A 21,245-nucleotide genomic window follows, 5' to 3' on the forward strand; every position below is an offset into this window, starting at 1 on the left:
ATGCTCTTATTTAAACTGTTATGCCGGGCAGAAAGTGCCCCAAATGAGGACACTTGTCTTATCTATAGTATTTTTAGTCAGATCGCATATTTCCCAACATTTTCATACGCCTGGTCAAATTAAAAGGATTTGTTTTGAGATAAAATATTGGTTTTATTTTGCAGCATCACATCGCCCTGTTACCCACAATGCAAAATCATTGGCGCTTGGATTCAGCAGGAAGTAAATTACATCACACAAGCGTCCCCGAAAATGGATGTGTTTGGCTATCGACTGACTACATTAAGTTAATGCATGGATTTTTTCAGGGGGGGGGGCAGCAAAATCTTCTTTCAAAGGGACACACTGAATCACAATTAGGAATTCCTATGGGTTTTTATTTCATTCATGTTGGGCAATGGTCTTTGAGGGGCAATCCAACGTAACATATATAGTATGAATTAATCAACATTCATCACTAAAAGTGCTTTAAATCTAGAACCTTTGATACATTTCTTACCTAATCCCCAAAAACAAGTTTGCTTAATTTTTCTTTAATTTTGGGAGACTTTCGTGTTGCAGTAGGGAGGCCATTTCTTGACAGATTTCTTGATTGTCTGGCTTTATGAAAAAAAAATTGATTTTCGGACACTTAAGAGATTGTGGGTGGTGGACTGCTTATAACACTGAAAATGATATTGTGGGTGACGGACTGCTTATAACACAATCTAGAGAGTGTTAGGTAGGCAGCCACACTAAAGGACAAGTTTCTTACATTTGGTAACGCCTTATCTGGTAGAGACATAATCTAGACGCATATTCCTTACCTGTGAACTTCCAGGGGCCAGGCTGGATCCGACAATTTTTTTAATAGCAGTACCCCTGCGCGCAGAAAGGTGGCGTCGGTCGACTCCGCGTGACATCGTAGGCGCCGGGTTCGTCGTCGTGACGTGTGAGTCGTCTATATAAGCACCACTCTGTTGCGCTGACGTCAGTACTTTTCATGACTTTCCAAGCTTGAAGCGCGGAGCCATGAAGTGACTGACTATGGTGTGTTAAAAAAAAAAAAACTAGGGCCCTGAAGGGAAACAGCCCTGACACTAAAAACTAATCCGCAGTGCGGTGGGATGGGTGCGTCAGTGAAGAATCTGTGGCTAGATCATATCTCTACTAGATAAGGCATTACCCAAGGTAAGTAACTTGTCCATCTGGTACAGACATCTAGGAGCAGGTACCTTAACGGTTAACAGATACTCAACCATTCCCAGAACAGGGACTGCGGAAAGCTTTAAACCAAAAGTCCACCAGGACAGAACGACCAAAAAGGCCATCCCTGCAGACCTAATTGTCCAGTCAGTAATGCTTGGCAAACGTGAGCAGGGATGCCCAACGTGGCCGTTTGGCGGATGTCAAGTACCAGACCACCACACTGAAGAGCCGTGGTGGCCACCTTAGCCCTGATTGAATGCGCTCTAAGGCCACCAGGTGGCGGTTTCTTTGCCAAAGTATAACATTTTTATGCAAAGGATGACCTAATATGAAGTGGTTCTCTTCTGAACCACAAGTCCCTTATTTGCTCCAACGTCCCCAAGAAAGAGTTGGGCATCCACCCGGAACTCCTTTATGCGATCAATGTAGAACGACTACTCTTTTTGAGTCCAGATGGTGGAGACGCTCTTCTTCCTTAGAAAGGTGCGGAGGAGCATAAAAGGTGGGAAAGGTGGCAGATTGCCTAGATGGAAAAGCATCACCAGCTTAGGCAAAATAGAAGGCCTAGTGCAGAGCATTACTTTGTGCAGGAAGACTGTCAGGTAAGGAGGCTGAGATGACAGCCTGTAATTCGCTCACACTTCTGGCAGAAGTTAGGCACTAAAAAGACTGTTTTGATCATAAGCAGCCAGAGGGGACAATTGTGAAGTGATTTAAAGAGTGCACACATCAAGAGGGTGAGAACCATGTTAAGGGCATAATAAAGGGGGATGGGGAAACAAATAAGTAAACCCCTTAAGGAATCTCTGTACAAGAGTCGATTTTAAAAGGGTTGATCTGGCAACCGAAGAAAAACAGGCAGGGCTGAACGGTAACCCTTTAAAGTTCCCAGAGCAGAGCTCTGCAGGGCCAAGGAAAGAATAAAAAGTAGAATGTCAGAAAGGGAGGCAGGCAAGGGATCAACAGACTGGTCTGTACAATATTGACAAAATCTCTGCCATCAACAGGCGTATACAGACTTTGTGGAGGGACACCTGGCTGCCAGAATAACCTCACAGACTTCCGGAGGAAGGTCAAAAGCTGTCAACTGTCACCTCTCAATCTCCATGCAAGGAGGAGGGTGGATAGGGTCAGGTGGAGGAGCCTCTCCCTTGCTGCTGTGACAGAAGATCCTACGGAAGAGGCAGCCTGATCAGAGGATCGATGCTCATTTGCAAAAGCTCGGGATACCAAACTCTCTGTGCCCAGTCCAGAGCCACAAGAATGACTTGGGCCCAGTCGCTCCTGATCTAGTTGAGCACTCTGGACAGTAATAGGTATGGGTAGAAAGGTGGACAGGAGGCCTGTGCTCCAATCAAGATGAAGTGTAGCCGAGCCAGAGCTGCCTTGGAAATTCCAGATGCGCAAAACTGCTGACATTGCTAGTTATGTACGGGAGCTAACAGTTCTAACAAAGGCTCTCCAGACTGTTGACAGCAAACTTGCGCCACTTACGGATAGAGACACCACTCGTGATCAGCGGAGTTCGTCCACTCTGGCGTTCAGGGAATCAGCCAGATGTTGAACCACCAGTAACATGTCCTGTTGCAGCCAAGTCCAGAGTCGCACGGCCTCTTGACAGAGCACCCACAACCCCACCCACCCTGTTTGTTGCAGTACCACATGCAGTACCACATGGCGATAGTGTGGACTGTGAACACTTGAACTAACATCCCCTTGAGGGAGGTTAAGTAGTCTTTCAGTGACAGTCGGATCGCACAAAGCTCCAACAGTTTGATGTGGAACCCAGCTTCCGCCAGAGACCAGAGTCCTCTGATCTCCACCTCTCCCAGATGACTGCCCCATCCCAGAAGCTATGCATCCGTCCCCACTGTGTGTTCTGGGTCAGGAAGAGAGGGGTCTGCCTCTGACTCAACCGTGGTTTGTCAGCCACCACTGCACAGCCCTCCGAAATCTGAACGAGGCGGTGAGATTCCCATGATGCTGCACAGATTGGAACTTCAGGTCCCACTGTACAACCCGCATGCGATACGAAAACACGATGCAGGAGGCCATGAGGCCCAACAGCCTCAGTCATTCTCACTGAAATTCTGGATAGAGGCTGAAACATCTGTATATTAGCCTGAATATCCTGGACTCGCCGTTTAGGAGGCAAAGCCCAAAACTGCACCGTATCCAGAACTGCTCTGATGACAAGGAGCCTCTGAGACGGAGCGAGGTGTTACTTTGGCACATTGATAGTGAACCCCAGCGAATGGGGGATGTCCGCCGTAGTCTGGAGGTGGTAGACGACTCCTTGGAAACAGAAAAAAGCGTGAATTGCAACCACAGCCTATTTCTGGCCTGGAAACCCTCTCTATAGCTCCCTAGGCAGAGAGAGTTTTGACTTCCTCGCAAAGTAAGGCAAGGTGATCCTCCGGCACCGTCCGATCATAATTTGGAGACATGGAAGGAGGGGTAGTCTCGAAGGGGAGGGAGTAGCCCATTCGGGCTATTTGCAATACCCATCTTTCCGAGGTGACATCGTGCCAGTGGTGGTGGTAATGGCATATGCTGCCACCCACTGGATGCCCATGATTTGGGAGGATTAGACTAGGAAGGTTTGAAGTGGAAAGCAAGAAGGGGTTGTCTGACCAGACTTTTGCCTCCAGACCCGCAGGGTTGGGGTGAATCATGTCCATGACTGCGCAGCTGTTGCGGAACTAGCATGGTCCTCTGGCTGGCACAACTGGAAGCCCTTCTGTAGCCATGAAAGGTAGAAACAGGCCAGGATGACATCAAGAGGGCCAAGGACTTTGCTGTAGCCAGCGAGTCCTTTAAGTGCTCTAGAGCCGCGTATGCCTGGTCTCCGAAGAGATGAGAGCCATCAAACGGTATGTCTAGAAGATTGGCTTGAACATCCCCTGAGAAGCCAGACGTTCTCAACCAGGTGTGGCACCTAACAGCCACAGTCGAGGAAATCGCCCTGCACAGTGAGTCTGTTGTGTCCAGGACACAGGGTATGGCAAACGTTGCTCCATCCACCCAGTACGCAACAGCTTATGAGAGTACAGCCTGGGACTTGCGGCAGAACTCACACAACCGTTTCCTAAAGCGAATGGGAATAATGGCCAAAGAGGCATGCAGTGTTTACTGACTGCAATGCTAGGCTGCTGGAAGAGAACATTTTCTTACCAAAGCAGTTCAGCCTTTTGGATTCCCTATCCAGAAGGGAACACTCCACAGGAAGTAGAGGCTTGGACCATCAAGCCCTCAGGGGTGGGGTGGTTAGAGAGGAAAGCAGGGTCGTCCGGTGCAGGGCGATGGCAGGCGTGACAGTTCTGTTCACAGGAGCCCCACGTGCTGTGTTTGGACCAGGTGCCCAGTAGAACATCTGTTAAAGCCTCATTAAATGGTAGCAAGGGTTCAGAGGTGGAGACACCAGGCTCTAAGACCTCCATCAAGACAGTCTTGACCGCTACTGTAGGAAGCTGCAGGTTCAAGACATACGCAACACCATTGCAAATGAAGCCCCCCTCCTCCATAGCCAGGTTAGGGGAGACAGTCTGCCTGGCTCTGGGGAGGTGTCCAAGCCGGTGGCATCACCCAGATCCTCATACCAGTCCATTTAAACATTGTAGAGTAGGATTTCTTAGGGATCCTGCTGCCCCTTCCAATCTTCATCCAGTCCTAGCCCTTCAGAATAAGGCACAGGACATGGCATGAAGCCTAACAGCTCCGTTGGTGCCGGTCTTGGCATTGGTGGGCACCCAGCTGGCCGGCTCTGTGTCGTCTGGCATAATGATGGGCGTAGGCTTCAGGTGGATGCTGGCTACGTCGAGGGTCTTAATAGCTAATGTGGCACTGAGGAAGGGTCGAAGTGGTACGTCTGGTGTTGGTCCAGATCGAGGAGCAGAACTAAAAGGAACCGGGGCCGGCGGCGCGGAACCCACAGGGTCTCCTTCCATTCAATTTGCAGGGCCCGAAGGCACGCCGGCAGGGTCCGGCCACTCAAATACTGCACACATGGAGTCATAAAATTCCTTCAACTGGGTGGGGGTCGCTCGCGGCCCCGGAAAGGAAGGGGAAACGCAGAGCCGACTCGGGCACCCGCTCCGCGGAGCAGGGCCTCAAACGCAGAGACTTCTCCATCTCGTCAGGTGACAGATGGGGCGAAGTCAAAGCATGCATCGACTTGTTAAGCTTTTTATGGTGCTTCTTACCTGACCTAGATTACTTCGATTGGGAGGAAGAAGACTTTGAACCTCCGGAGCAGTGCTCCGACATTCCTCGTGACAGGGGAGCACGAGCGAGATTTCTGGGAAGATCTCTGTGGTGCCGGCCACGGGCCACCATCAGTTCTAGGGACCGCTCCCCCAAAGCTTTCGGTGCCTGACTTCGGTTCATGGTCACCCTCCAGGCACCACAGAGATACCAGGTGAGGGTCCGTGACAGACGAACAAGTTACTTACCTTCGGTAACGATATATCTGTAAGAAACAGTAGTTAGTATTAGATTCCTTACCTTAGAATATCCCCAGGCGTCAGTCTGGATCCGGAAACTTTTGCGTAGCAGTACCCCTGCGCGTCGGTAGGCGTCGTCTGCAGGCGTCCCCTGCGGCTCCGCGTCCGTCGTTGGAGTCGTGCGCCGTGATGACGTCGCTGGAGTATATAGACGCCGCCTCCGCGCGCTGACGTCAGTTCTTTGCACACAGCTTTTCCGCGCCAGAACACGCAGAGCCATGTAAGAACCAACACTGGTGCCATGCGAAACTAGGGCCCTGAAGGGGATGACCTTAACCCTATGTATCAGTTCGCAGAACGGGGAGGATGGGTGGGGCGGTAAGGAATCTAATACTAACTACTGTTTCTTACCGATATATCGTTACCGAAGGTAAGTAACTTGTTCATCTGAAAGAAACAGGTTAGTATTAGATTCCTTACCTTAGAATAGATACCCCAGCAATACCAACCTCGGTGGTGGGTCTGCGAACCAATACAGCTTACACCAGAAAGTCCTGGAGGACAGAACAGCCAAAGAAGCCATCCCTCCGGACTTGACTGTCCAGGCAGTAGTGCCTTGCAAACGTGTGTAGCGAGGCCCGCGTAGCCGCCTGACAAATGTCCTGCAAGGGGACTCCCCGGCCCAGGGCAGTAGTAGCCGCCGTGGCCCGAGTGGAATGGGCCCTCAGCCCAACAGGAGGCTCCTTCCGAGCCAAAGAGTAGCACGCTTTGATGCACAGGACGACCCACCGAGAGATGGTCCGTTTATGCACCGCCCGTCCCTTCTTTGCACCCACGTAGCCAACAAACAGTTGGTCATCCACCCGGAACTGGCGAGTGCGATCCATATAAAATGAAAGCGCACGTTTTGGGTCCAGACGATGGAGCCGCTCTTCATCCTTTGAAGGATGCGGAGGCGGGAAGAAGGAGGGTAAGGTGATGGACTGCCCGATGTCCAAAGCAGAGACTACTTTGGGCAGGAAAGAAGGTCTAGTTCTCAGAACCACCTTGTCTGGATGAATGGACATGAAAGGAGGTTTGACAGAAAGAGCCTGGAGCTCACTCACTCTCCTGGCAGAGGTGATGGCAACCAGGAAGGCCGTCTTTAAAGTCAGGAGACGGAGAGGACAGGAATGAAGTGGCTCAAAGGGAGCACACATCAAGAAGGTCAGAACCAGGTTCAAGTCCCACTGAGGCATCACAAACGGAACAGGTGGATACATGTGCGTGATGCCTTTCAAGAATCTCGTTACAATAGGGGACTTGAACAAAGAAGGTTGATCAGGCAGCCTTAGAAAGGCCGAAAGGGCAGAAAGGTAGCCCTTGATAGTGCCCAGAGCGGAGCCCTGATGGGCAAGAGAGAGAAGAAAGAGGAGAACCTCGGAGAGAGGGGCAGAAAGAGGGTCCACAGCCTTTGCTGTGCACCATGCCACAAATCTGTTCCACCGGCAGGCGTATACCGACTTTGTGGAGGAGTGGTCTCGAAGGGGAGGGAGTAGCCCCTTCGGACGAGCTGCAGCACCCACCTGTCCGATGTGATTGCGCGCCAGCAGGAGTGGTGATGGCGAACCCTGCCACCCACTGGCGTCACATGGGCCTGAAAGCACAGACTAGGAGGATTTGGAGGCCGATGCTGCGGGGGGAGGGGTGGTCTGACCTCGCCGTTGTCCCCGACCGCCTCCACGGCGGATTCCACGGCCGCCACCGCGTTGAGAAATGTGTTGCGGCGCGTGGCTGGCAGCACGTGTGGGACCGCCCCTTACTTGGCCGCGAAAGGAGCGAAACGAACCCGTTTGCTGGCGCTGGGTCGAGAGACCAAAGGACTTGGCCGTGACCCTGGAGTCCTTGAAGCGCTCCAGCGCGTGGTCCGCTTTGGCGCCAAACAGGCGACTGCCATCGAACAGCATGTCCATCAAGGCATTCTGGACATCTGCCGAAAAGTTGGCGGACCTCAGCCAGGCGTGGCGACGAATCGCCACTGTCGTGGACATCGCTCTGCCCAGCGAGTCGGTCGTATCAAGACCACACCTGATGAAGTATTTTGCTGCGTCTCGGCCTTCAATCATAGCCTTGCCGAGCTTTGCCCGTACCTCCTGCGGGCATTCTGGCAGCAGGTCCGCGACCGTATCCCACAGAGAGTGGGAGTAGCGGCCCAAGAGGCATGCGGTGTTGCAAGACCGCAGTCCCAAACTCAGGGACGAGAAGACCTTTTTTCCATACTGGTCGTACCTCTTGGATTCCCGGTCGGGCGGGGCCGACGGGAATGCGGTCTGGGAAGTCGAGGCCTGGATCACCAGACTCTCAGGGGTGGGATGGGTGGACAGGAACTTGGGGTCATCCTTACACAGACGGTGGCGTCTGGCCACGTTCCTATCAACAGGCGAACCTGAAGCGGGCCTGGACCACGTGCCCAAAAGAACGTCAGACAAGGCTTCGTTGAACGGCAGCAGTGGCTCCTGTGGGCATGACTGCGGTTTGAAGACCTCAGTGAGGATGTTAGGCCTCACGGCCGCGACGGGGAGCTCAAGGTGTAAGGCCTTGGCAGCCCTCATCAGCACCACTGAATAAGCAGCCCCCTCCTCCGAAGCCACGGTAGGAGGCGAGACAAAGCCAGGGTTAGGAGAGTCGTCCAGACCACCGGCGTCACCCAAATCACCTGTCCAGTCCACATTGTACTGACACTCGCGTGACAGAGGGTCCTCAGACCCCTCCCAACCCTCTCCGTAATCTACATATTCACCATATTCGGAATCAACAATGTAGACCGGCTCCCCGGGGTCCACAGGCCCCATCGGCGTCGGGCGTCGAGGCAGGAGCACCCGAACCGCTAGGGCCCCCGGACGGAAGCACGAGTAGCTTGCGGGACCGCTCCCGCCTAGCTTTACTCGTCAGGGCCCGGCAGTCGACACAGTCGTCCACGGCGTGGTCGGGGCCCAGGCACCGGAGGCAGAGTCGGTGATGATCCGTGACCGACATCGTGCGGTCACAATCGTCACAGTTCTTAAAACCGGGCATCCTACCGGCACCGTAAGAAGAATCAATGGATTCACAGAAAAAACTTTGGTCAAAAGACCGGAGTACTGCACTTCTCGGATCTGCGCTAACTGGCACGGAAAAAAGAAGAACTAACGTCAGCGCGCGAAGGCGGCGTCTATATACTCCAGCGACGTCATCACGGCGCACGACGCCAACGACGGACGCGGAGCCGCAGGGGACGCCTGCAGACGACGCCTACCGACGCGCAGGGGTACTGCTACGCAAAAGTTTCCGGATCCAGACGGACGTCTGGGGATATTCTAAGGTAAGGAATCTAATACTAACCTGTTTCTTTCAGATATGGCGCGTTGACAGGCGACGAATGGCTTGAACCCCAAGGCCTTCTTGTTGGACATCCTACAAACAAAAAAAGCTTGACAAAAAGTCTAAAAAGGCTGTTAAAAGAAAAGACTAGACATCAGCGCACCAGAGTGGCGCCTATATAGACAACGCGGATATCAACAATTAACTCGATGCCTACGACGGCACAAGGAGTCGACTGACGCCACGTATTGGCACGCAGGAGTACTACTATCAAAAATCTTTTGGATCCAGCCTGAAGCCTCACAGGTAAGCAATTTGTGGTTAGATATCTCCATCAGATTGCTTTCCAAGCCAGTACCATGACGGTTTGGGGCCACCTTATGATCAATGGTAAATCTACTCCTTTTAGCACTTCTACATGTAAACATTTGGTTGCACAGTAGGACACATTATGTGCTGCATCTCAGGAACTTAAAGTACAACTCTAGGATTACTGGCTCTGTATTGCATACCCTCCTGCACGCACTTGTGTAATTTTAGCATAGATGTTGGGCCAGATACTTACATTTTTGTTATGTCTTCATATGCGAGAGGCATGTTCAAGTAACACCATTTATGGCACTATAATATGTTGAAAGCCCGAAATCAGTCCTAGGATGCTTGTTTGAAGTCCAGGGAGGACCTTGCCTGGCAGTTCGTGCTGGACTGTTCCCATTGGGCGCAGGGTCAAGACTGATTTGCATTTGACTGGGTACAAACTGGAATGGCATGGTGAGCAAAAAAACAATGGATTTAGGCCCAGATCTCTGTACTGGGGTGAATGTATGACATTGTTCTACATTCTGTCCATCAATTGTTCTTTTTGCATTTGTCACCCAGAGTGGGACAGGTATGCCCAGACGTGGTTCCCGTGCTCTCTATGCCACTGGAGTCAAGCTATCCTGGCTGATGAGGACTGAAAACCAGAAGCCGGTCCTAGGATGCTTGTTTCCAGTCCAGGGAAGACATGGCCTGGCAGATCAGGCTGGACTGTTCCCAACGGGCGCAGAGTCACGACTGATTTGCATATGGCGTGATGAGCAAAAAAACCAATTGATTTACGCCTAGATCTCTGTACTGGGGTGAATGTATGACATTGTTCTGCATTCTGTCCATCAATTGTTCTTTTTGGAACTAGAATAAATACAGAAATCCGTAGACAGCACCTTTTGAAAAGTAAATTGGAACTTAATAAAAAAAAAAAACTAAAAAAAAAAATGATCACTGTCCTACACAGGGACAAACTGCCATTTGAAAACCTGGCACAGAGTAGTCTTCTTTATTGAAACCCACAACTGAGGGACCGCTTGAACTCACATACCGAGACAAGGGCTTGCAGGCAATGGTGTCACTCCATCTTGGTTTTGGGCACCCACAGGTACCTCTTTATTCCTGTGTCTTCCCCACAAACTGAAGTCTTAACCGTCATTATCACATACTGCCCCATGTTGTCTATTACAGTGGGCACGTTTCTTTAACTATGGCTACACCTTTGTCGCCTTTCAAATTGGAACTGGTTTCATACCTATCTCCTTTGCACTCATTTATTAGGTCTTATTTTTGTACAAGTCAGGCTTGCCATTACTGGACATCTTTGTAATGGCAGATACTTGTGCACACATTTCCATCATGAGATTTATTTTTGGAAAAATCCATACCATGCTTGTGAATACTGGGGACAATTAAATCATGTCTCTTACTACTGTGCTTATTTATATACTACATACCAGTGCCAGAATATTGCATTTAGTGCCTTCTATATGTCATGTCTGACCCTTAGGTCAGAAATGACCTCGCTATATCAAGGCCAGTATTGTGTCACAGTTCCAAACTCCCCCATCACACACACAAAAATGAACCAGTTGTACTTCTTATACCAACCATTATCTCCAGTGTGTCAGTCCCGACAATCTTCCGTGGGTGTGCCTACACCAAGAATCGTCTCCAGCACTGCAGTATCAACATGTTGCCATTGGTGTCTAGTCTCAGAGTGTTACCTCTGGAATGCCATCATTGTCACAGGAGCTAGTCATACTCAAAAAAAAGCTCCAGTATGCAATCAGCAACATTTTGTCATGGGTATCTACATGAAATTTTAATCTTATAATTACTTATTTCATATATTTGATTTCAGATTTAGATTTTCCTAATGTCAAATCAGACCAAGTCTTTAACAGTTACGCACATTAGGTCTGTTTCATAGTGAGGCAATTTTTTTTAAATCTATGTATTTTTCCATTTTATATAACAAGACAAAGAAAACAGTCTGCAAGCTGTGGTGTATACAGTAGAAGACTAAGTGCACATAGATCATTACAGCTTTCCAGTTCACATAGCCTAGTGTACTGGGTACAGCACGCTCCATATAAAAACAACCAGCCTCACACTGCAGGACTGAACCCCACCTCCCTTCGGGATGTCTAGGCTGGAGAACTGTATCAATGTGTCACCCCCCTCCGCCACGGTCGCTTTACGATGAACCATTCAACACTGGATTTGATAGTACGTCACACAATTAGCTCCAGTCTGACAGATCGGTCAACTTGTCATCTCGTCTGCTAAGTTTCATACGAGTTTCCTCCTCTAGAGTCCACTTCCAAACATCTTTGTGCCAGTGTACTATTTTGCGTGCCCATCCAGGTGATGGCACCACTGTCTTGAGAACATCAACACCAGCTGTAAAAATGTGTATCACATTTTCCTACCTTTTGATCATTTGACATTGCCTAAATGGCAGCATGGGGCGAGAGGACTATATGCAGTTGTGTTGTCTTGGATATACCAGCAGCCACCCTGGCGCCAGAAGGTCTGCACCAGGCAGCAATGCCAGGTTAAATGCAGAAAGTCAGCGCTATTTGCACCACAGTGGGGAAGCTGTCAGCACGGTTGGAGGTCAAGCGGTACAGGCCCCTAGGAGTGAGGTAAGTCCTATGAAGCAAGTGGAAGTGTATCAACTTAAATCGGGAATTACCCGTAAAAGAGTATGTTAATTAATTTACCCACGTCTAGTCCCTGTCAGGCAGTGGGGTGTTAAAGTCTAAGCCCCATTGTATACATGCCCGGGGAAGATGCCCAGTTGCCTCCACATGCTAGGCTCTGTATGGCAGTATTATTAGGTGGCATCCCGAGCCGCAATTCAGTAAGACCCAAAGTGTTTGTGAAGGGGTGGGGGCGGCAGGGTAAGCAGGCCAAGTGATCCTGGCTATTTCGGTCAGTCTAGAATGTTGCAAAAAGGGACCAGGGCCAAGTTCAAATTCTTGATGCGTCTCCTCGAAAGAAAGAAATGTTACCCCAGGAGTATAGGTCAGCCAACAGTGCACACCCTCCCTCTTGCCATGCCTGGAAGGATATATTGTCCAATAACTGCTTGACCCGTTTCAGAGTCCAAATGGAAAGTTCCCTGTGGAATGGAGCCTGCTACAGGATGGTCTGAACAAATTGCTGCCATATCAGAACAGTTTGTTGCACTATGTACAGGAGGGTCTGCTGAAGTACCTGCAACCTCCATCAGTAATTCCGGCAAGCAACCCGCTGCAGCACTGCCCATCAATAACCTTGTTTCCCAATTCCCACCCGGGCATAGTAATATAGGTATGGTTGTGGGACTTCCAGTTCTCAGTCTTTGAATCTTTTTGTCAATGTCGTCAGGGCCACCCTGCTGCGCCATCCCGCCCATAGGAGCATATTTAGAATGGAGTTGAGCTGCTTAAAAATCATGTTTGAGAGAGTACAAAGCGAGTTCTGCAGCACATATAGACACCGTTGGAGCAGTACCATTTTTGCAACCGCCATCAAGCCTATTAGGAAGAGGGGCAAAGTATTCCAGAAAGCCACTAACATCCCCAAGGACCCCAAGACCCTGTCCACATTTAGGCATAGCTGCAGGGATCTGGTGTGCACAACTTTGATCCATAAATATCTAAACTGTACCAGTTCCCAAAGTAGGCCCAAGACCAACAATCGATCCTCTGGTGTGACTAAAAGACAGGCAAGTGGGAATATTAAGGACTTATTGTGGTTCAGAGGAAGACCCGAGATGTTACCGAAATCATCAAGCAGCTGCAATAGCCACTGCAAGGCAACCTTGGGGGAAGGGAGATAAAATAAGGTGTTGTCAGCATATAGTGATATGAAATCCTGCATCGCGCTAATTTGTATGCCCCATTCCTGAAGTTCTCAGCTTGCCTATATGGCCAACAGCTCTATAACCAATGCAAATAGGAGCAAAGATAGTGGGCATCCCTGGAGTGTTCCCCTACCAAGTGTCCATGCCTCCGAGCAGCAACGCTCAACCTCTGTTCTGTGTAAAGGAGCCACACCCATCTTCAGTATTGAGGGCCGAAACCCATACAAATACAAATACATACAAATAACCTGCAGCACCTGGATTAAATAACCCTAATCTACAGTGTTGAAGACCTTTTCCAGGCCGGTGGCCACGAGCACTACCTCCTCATTAAGGTGTTCTGTCTCGTGTAGAACATGCCTCAGTCGCCTAAGGAAACCATACTGGTCTTCGTGGGCCATAAGTGGCATATGAGGTGATAAGCGAACAGCCAGGGTCTTGCTGAGTACCTTTACGTCGGTAGGGACAAAAGGTATTCCAACTGCACCTTGTGAACACACAGTCACGGTGGGTACAGTACATTGATTTACAAATTATGATACAGTTGGTGCTTTTTAGCCATCCCACACCCTACTACCAGAGGTGTGAGCTCATGTTGGACCAATGGACCCAATATGCAACATTTCAATAGAAGGACTTGTGTTAAACAGAATAACTTTCTTTTTTACCAATATTATAGATAGGCTGTGGGGTTTTAGGTTTAAACCTATAATAACTGATAAAACCCCACTGAATGATAAATAGCCCCCACCGGTGAAAACATATAAACACTGAAAAAACACCTGCACAACCACAAACTAAATGCCATTCAAAGAAAGGAAAAAGAGAGTGAAAGAGTAATTTTTTTCTTCCTGAAGGTGCCAATACAACATAACTTTGTTATACAAGCTAGCAGTAAGGAAGACTGGCTAACATTATTCTGCTTGAGTCTTGTTCTTTGGGGATGCCACTAAAATGTTGTTTCTTCTTCTTTTTACTTATTTTCAGTTTTGTGGCCTTTGGTCTAAAGATGCAGGGTTTAGTTTCATGTTTTAGGTCTAGTTTAATTATTTTATAAACTGTAGAAAATCAGAAAATATCAAGCTCATATTTGATATTTTGGCTGCATTTGATTCTTTCACTGATAGGTAAAATGGCTGGTTTCATAAAAATCTTTCCTAATATGTGCCATCACATTTACCCACAGAGAATGGGTAAAAACCCTTAATACATCAGACCATAGTTAATAGTGGGTCAGTATTGATAGTAGGTGAATTGCCAACACCTCAGGCTTTACACATTCAATGCAAGGTATAGTGACAAGTATATATATATCACCAAGCATCTGGGATGGTGGTGAACACATGACACCAGACTTTTGGAAAGCATTGAACTCAGTGTCACTTGTAATGCTCTGCAAAAAAGGTTCTTTCCAAGTTCAACAAAGATTGGAGTGATATTGTTTGTATTTGCAGTGAATCAGCTACGTATATAAAATAGTTGTGAGCTGACCTGTCAAAATTGATACCCGAGCTGAAGTGACTCCCTGTAGGAGATCCTTGCTACTTGTTAGATGGTATGCTGAAAGAATCTTTACCATCTTCAGAGTTAATGAGGGATGCTATTGACTTTTTAGTCCTTTCTGGTGCACTGTTTTCTTATGTACAGGAACTAAAACGCAAATATTTATCATTTCGTGCTTTATGTGGCATCAAAGAAAGAAAATTAATCTGAAGGGTGGATCTGCACACCTAATTTTAAAACTGAGTATAAAGGATCAAATGGTTGCTCAAATGTAGAAATTTTAGCGTGCTCTCTAGTAATAAGGGTGCATGCCCATGGCCTAAGAGTTGTGCCTCTAGCAGCCCGTGGTTTCCCTCGAGCATCAAAGAAAGAGTCATCCCAACTCTGTCCCTTAGCTGATGGTTCTCAGCCCAAGGGGCTATGAATGCTGAGAGGGGCTTTTCACAGAAGATTACATGGGAAAGAAAGAGCGCACATGACCCAAAGACTCACTGAAGAAGTATTGTATGGTGTACTACAATAAGATTAATTTGCAAAAATCTATTTGGACCTCATATACACTATAAGTACACTGTCTATATACCATGTTCTTTCAGTGCAGAAAGCAAGCAATAATAAAAGCAAAACGTTCCATAAACACCGGAAAAACACTTTTTCTGTTGTTTTTAGTGGCGCGAAAATGTGTAACCACTGATAAAAACTGTTTTTTAAGATATTGAAAACACTGAAAAAACCCCACCAGAATTTACCAATAATAGAAACTGAAAACAGGAAAGCCTAATTATAGATTATGCATTCTTCAGTACATTCATGTTCACAAATGTATTCTTCGGAAATGGACAACAGCAAACACATGTTGTCACGTAGTGACTTTTCCAAACCTTTAGATTTGGATGTAGATGACGTCACATGTAACGTTATGAAAACCCTATGAACTGGAAATTTTGTAATCTTCATGGGAGCGGTACCTCTACAAAATGTGACTTATCGGGAGTGATGCAAATAGAATTCACAGTTGGTTAAAGGGTCCAGTAAGTACGCAGTTTTCTGGCATGGAAACTGCAAACCCACAATTCAAGTGTGAGCCAGATCACTGGGTATGGGAAGAAAATGATTATCAGAATTTCTAATTCATACAGACTTATTCAGATCCTGAAGTAAGGATGTGGCGGAACTATGTATTGTTTCTGGCAAAATTACCTCCTCGAGATACCCATGCTCAACAGAAAGGGGCTTACCATGGTCTCCAGATACTAGGTTAAAGAGGTCCAGGGATCCCAGTACTGAATGGTATTGCCCAATTTAAGAGTAAATATTTTCTGATTCAGTCACTCACTTAAAGATGGCTCCGGTTTACCACGCCGACAGCCAAGTGAGATGCACTGATGTGGGATTGACCCTGGACCATGCACCCCTGACTTAAAACACAAATGGAAATATGATACTGAGTGTTTCATTACACGAAACACGGTATACTTAAGCTAGTTAATATATGATACCGGATAAGGGTGTCTCGTTAGGTAACACGCTGTTGCAACCCTTCGCCTATGATTAGTATCATAACTTTCAGTTCACAAAGGGCCCTGACATGTTTAATACAATTAGGACGCATGATGCTGTAATATTTACTGCGCGCTGTCGTTTTTTCTTCCGTGCCTGTCTAATAAACAGTGGCAGCAATCGACTGTAGAAACTCGAACCCTGTTGCTCGATGGACGTAAATGTTGTATCTATGAGGCAGATCCCGGCTTTCACTCTTATGTTACCCTCACCCTGCCTGACTGCCTTTGTTAGAATTACTACTGCCTTGCAGCCTCACATTTACCCCGTTTTTCTGTGCTCTTTGTTACTTTATCTCCCAGATAATAATACTCTCTGCATAAGTTGAAAGCTGACTAAACAATATTTGTTTGAGACTAGGAATTTTCCTCATGATGCAATAACTACACTATAACATAAGGTATTTGAAATATATGACAATGTTCGAATGATAAGGTCATGGTTCACTGAAAAGATAACGCCACATTCTGTGTAAAAATAACATTGTATGTTACAAATGGGCAAATATCTTGAATGCTAAATGACTTGCATGATAAGACTTTACCCTGTATTCTGTAGTGTCGCGTTTTGTTGCAGTTTGCACTACTAATATAATCAAAAATCGAACTTCACCAGCAATAAGCACACTAACCTATATTAACCATAAAAGTTTCCTTTCTCTTTATTTATTATTTAACATTATCATCTGCCTTAATTAAGGTACAGTTTGAGACTGTTGTCGTACCTCAGTAGTGGCTCTTTCCTTTCCTTTTTCCTTTTTTTCTTCAATTCTCCATTAACCATACCACTTCTCAAGAACACTTCCACTGCGTCGCATTGAATTAATTACACAAAAAATAATTATTTTGGTTTCTTGGAACTCTTTGGACTATTTTGCACTTTTTCACTAGGATTTTTGGTCATAATAATATCCCGATACAATACTATATAACCCTGGTTCATTAACATCTTTTTCAGCCATGAAAAAGCCCTGGTCGACTTGACCATACGGGCGAAACACGTGCTGGCTGACATCCTTTGATCAATGTGATTCTGAATTAATTGGATTCTCTTAAAGAAGACATATTGAAAATAAACATAAGTTGTTTCACAAAAAAGGACTCTAGTTTTCCTGTCTGTTTGTCCTAACTTTAACGGAGGAGTACTAACTCAAGAAACAGTTTGCTTACCATGGTCTCCATCGCGATCTAAAGTGTGCCTGACCATATTGCTTCACATGGTCGTAATTTAGAGGACTTCTATGCATTTGTGAAGCTGCTTGACTACAGAAACATCCATGGTTCTGATGAGGCAGGTTTTAAATCTGCTTCAAACTAGTGAGGTAATATGAAGGAGCAGGTCTTTCTTCAAGGGAGAGTGTTAACATGCACAATTTCAATGGAGGAGCAGCGAGGATAGGATTAATTGCCATCAAACTGTTGCCACAATAGCAGCTACACTCTTCCTGACACTCAGACTAGTTCTTAAGGTAACGAAGACTGATCAGGATTAGTAATGAGCTGAACCATTAGTACACCTCCCTTCTGTGAGCCTATCAGAGTTGCAGGAGGGTCAGTAATATGCCCTTGAAATGCCTATTATTAGGCAAACTAAAGTTGTTCTTGATCACAAATATTTTAGTTTGAAAAAAGGAGGCCAGTATTTCTTTCATCTATAATAAGTTTGGGATAGCGGTCTCAAGATATTCAGTGATGATACATACCCTGCAAATCTTACCTTCAGCAGTCAGGTTGAGACCCACATCGACAATAAGTTCATAGTAAAACATTTTTTGTATCCTATGACCTTGCTGCAGTTCCCTTCACAAACTCCAGCTAGTCCCTTTGCTACTGATTCTTCCAGACTTTTTCGTTTCTTTCAAGGTATCAAAATAATGGGGTGCTAATGATACTGCCTTGGCTCCAACACATTTTATGCATATACAGCCCACTTAGGCTCATTTTCTGTAACTGTTAGCCTTAACTGTGTGCACACAAACCACCTAAGTCTGTGGTTTTGGTTCCAACGGAGTAGGTTCTTTAAAGATCCTCTTTTAACACTTTAGTAAGTTGCAGACATTTATTTAACACATAGGAATACATACACCTCTAGTCAACTAGCAATGTGGCCACAAGGGGTTGGTGTTTTGCATTTTTACTTTTCAAGAACAAGGTACAGCTAATGAAAGGGGGATTCGACAACATCTTTCACTTGTGGGTCAAGTATCAGTTAGTACTTGTGAAATATGACCCAGAAAAATCCAGAATGAGGCAGTCAAGGGTATAATTGAGCCAAAACTGGGACCATGGAAGAAAATGTTTAGGTACTTTAATGTGTGTGGTTATTCTTATGAAGAGGAGCCAAGTTTTGCTACATTACTTGCTCCAATACCAACCACATTCAAACTGAATAGTAGGGAGTGATCCCCTTGTGTTCCCCAATCAAGAGACCCCATCAGAGGAGAGTGAGAAGTCCATCTTTTGTCACAAGGACAAATTTGACAAGCTGAACTTGACAGTGCAGAAAATGAAGTTACATTGAAGAGCTTAAAGGGGATGCACTAGAAGCAGGCACTGAAAAGTATAGAAAAAAAGCACCAAGAGCAGCTGGAAAACAGGCTGTCACACATCAGGTCTGTGGTCTCTACGTAGGTTTTAAGGAATAAGAACTACAAGTCTTCTTAGAAGACTGGAACATGGGCCTTCTGCAGCTGGACCCCGAGGACGATCCTATAAATGTGGAGAAATGCCACAGAATAAATTCAATAGTGGACATACCCAGAAATGAGGAACAGGGGATCCAAATTCCGAATTTCTTCGTCAACTAGCTAATTAGAGGTTAGTTTGCTCCAAGGAGTCTTTTCTGGAATCCTAGCAAGGTTGTAGAGACCTTTAAGTCTTGTGAATAAGTGACATGTTCTCCTAACTGAAGGACACAAATATTGTTTTACTAAGCACCGTTTTTCATAAAACAATTTAGTAAAAGTACTTTTAAAAACCCGACATCAAAATACTAAAATATTCCACTTTTTGCTAAAACACCCTAAGGTAGAACTGCAATATATATCTAAACTAGAGTAGACAAAAAAATTGCCCGCACCTCAGGCAAATTCTGAAAGATGTTTGCGACAAACCTAGCACCCATCAAAAGTTGCTTCTTACTTGCATACAGTATTCATTGAAATTAGAAAGTCACTTTGCTTGCATCAGTGTTTCAATCAATTTCACATTATTTGGCAAACCTTTAGTAAACCAAAAAAACGAAATGACTGATCATTGCAATTCTAAATTTCCTTACCCGCTCAATGCTATGCTGGAGACGTAGTTTTCCCCGCACTGCCTCCTGCTGACGGAAGAGTTCCTTCAGTGGTTCACACAGTGAAGGGGGTGGAGCAATCTGCAAATGGAATATACACTTTGAAATACACTGACACTTATGTAAATTAACCTTCTCAAACATCAGTGACCTGTGCATACCTTCAAGTATTTAAACACCCACTTTCCATCCACATGATGTCAAAAGTGTTGACAAAACTGGCTCTGGGGTCCAGGGTAAATCTGGGGTTATTGGGCTGTAATTGTGACAATTAAGTTTACCACTGTTGTCCAGGACCCGTCTAACTATTGGATTAACACCATAAGTCAACTTTTTTAGCATCTGATCCTCAACGAAGCAGAATAGATCAATCCAAGGTTTTCTAATAGGAGGCGGTGAGGGGCAGATGATTGGATGTCAGACTCAGATCACCAGAATAGCAGACAATTATGTATGCCTAGCCAGTGTTTTTTCTTTCAAGAGAAAGTACTTTAATCACAACACACCAATAAATATTACTCATAAATATACATGGTCAAAATACAAGAGGATGAACACTTTCCTAAAATAATACAAGAAGGCTCAGAAGTTTAGACAAGTTAATCAATGCCCATGCTCTTCCAACTGTTTTTGTTCGAGTGGCTGCCGACAAGCAGTACAATCTCACCTACCACTCTCCAGATTTGTCACAGCTGCCCCCTGCCACCATAGTGATCAAGACTACGCAACCTATTTGCTATCTCTTTTGCAAGACCTGTGTGGGTCTGATCTACATGTATTCAAATGCTGTGCCTCTTACTGGACCGAAGGCTACACACCTTGCACTTCACTGAAGGGAGGGAAGGAGGGAAGTTCCAGTATATAAGTTCCTGGAAGGCGGGCTTAAGGTGGTCTCTGGTTCATGAGCGGCAGGATCCCCAAGGACTCAAAACTTTGAAGCCAGGATCACCTCAGAATTGGGGATCCACATTATTTCGCACTGCGGACCTAAGATGACTTTCAAGACCCTCAGTTCAAGATACCTTGTTTATCTTTCAAGCTCTACAATCTCTCTTCTCTGATAAGCGTTTTATAGACAACACTTTTTGGAAGTTCCTTTCCAGTGGTCTTTGTCTTTGGACAGGGAAGGGTCAGATTTGTCCACACCCTCCTCAACTAATGTTCTTTCAATGTTAATGGTTTGTCTCTATGCAACTTTTCTTAATTAATCAAAGCTTAAAGTTCAGAAGCTTTAGGTGCTGAACTGGATGCCTTGGCTATCAAAGGCTCCAGAAGACTTTATTTAAGTACTGTAGACTTGAGGCCAGTGATTTTCTTTTGTGAGAACTGCTTCTTGTGGTTACATGTGATAATAGGATACCTCTTCCAAAGATGGAGCCATCCTTTTCTGTCTGAGCCGACATGTCTGTTTGACTAATGGGCCAAAAGGACCCTATATATCTATGAGCTAGTGTTTTAGGCTTAAAAAACAAACAATCGTCCTTTTTAAGGACTCAATCGAGACAGTGTGCGCACACACACAGATGTTCACCACTTACAGCAAACTTTCAGTTGTACTTGGGTCATCAACTTGAACAACGTGGCCATACTACAAACTATGGATGAGGCAATGAGACACCAACTTCCCTGAAATACATTTGCCGACCCAGTTGAAGGCAACTTGCGAAGCTAGACTCCTCAATCTTACATCAATTGTCAGTCACCATACTGAAAGACCACTCAATGTCATCGGACATTCACCTACAACTTTTGTC

The 21,245-nt window shown here is 46.2% G+C and overlaps 1 protein-coding gene across 5 annotated transcripts in view; it reads right to left on the minus strand.

Moving 5' to 3' along the window:
• Nucleotides 1-21,245, minus strand: part of ANKRD11 (ankyrin repeat domain 11) — a 1,187,914-nt gene that overhangs the window by 61,998 nt on the left and 1,104,671 nt on the right. For all 5 annotated transcript variants that reach the window (XM_078671259.1, XM_078671260.1, XM_078671262.1 and 2 more), the window contains one exon: nt 19,474-19,572. In XM_078671259.1, coding sequence (XP_078527385.1) covers nt 19,474-19,572 — 99 coding nt within the window. The remainder of the gene's footprint in view (nt 1-19,473; nt 19,573-21,245) is intronic.

This window comes from Lissotriton helveticus, chromosome 12, assembly GCF_964261635.1.
Source record: "Lissotriton helveticus chromosome 12, aLisHel1.1, whole genome shotgun sequence".
NCBI classification, from domain to species: Eukaryota; Metazoa; Chordata; class Amphibia; order Caudata; family Salamandridae; genus Lissotriton; species Lissotriton helveticus.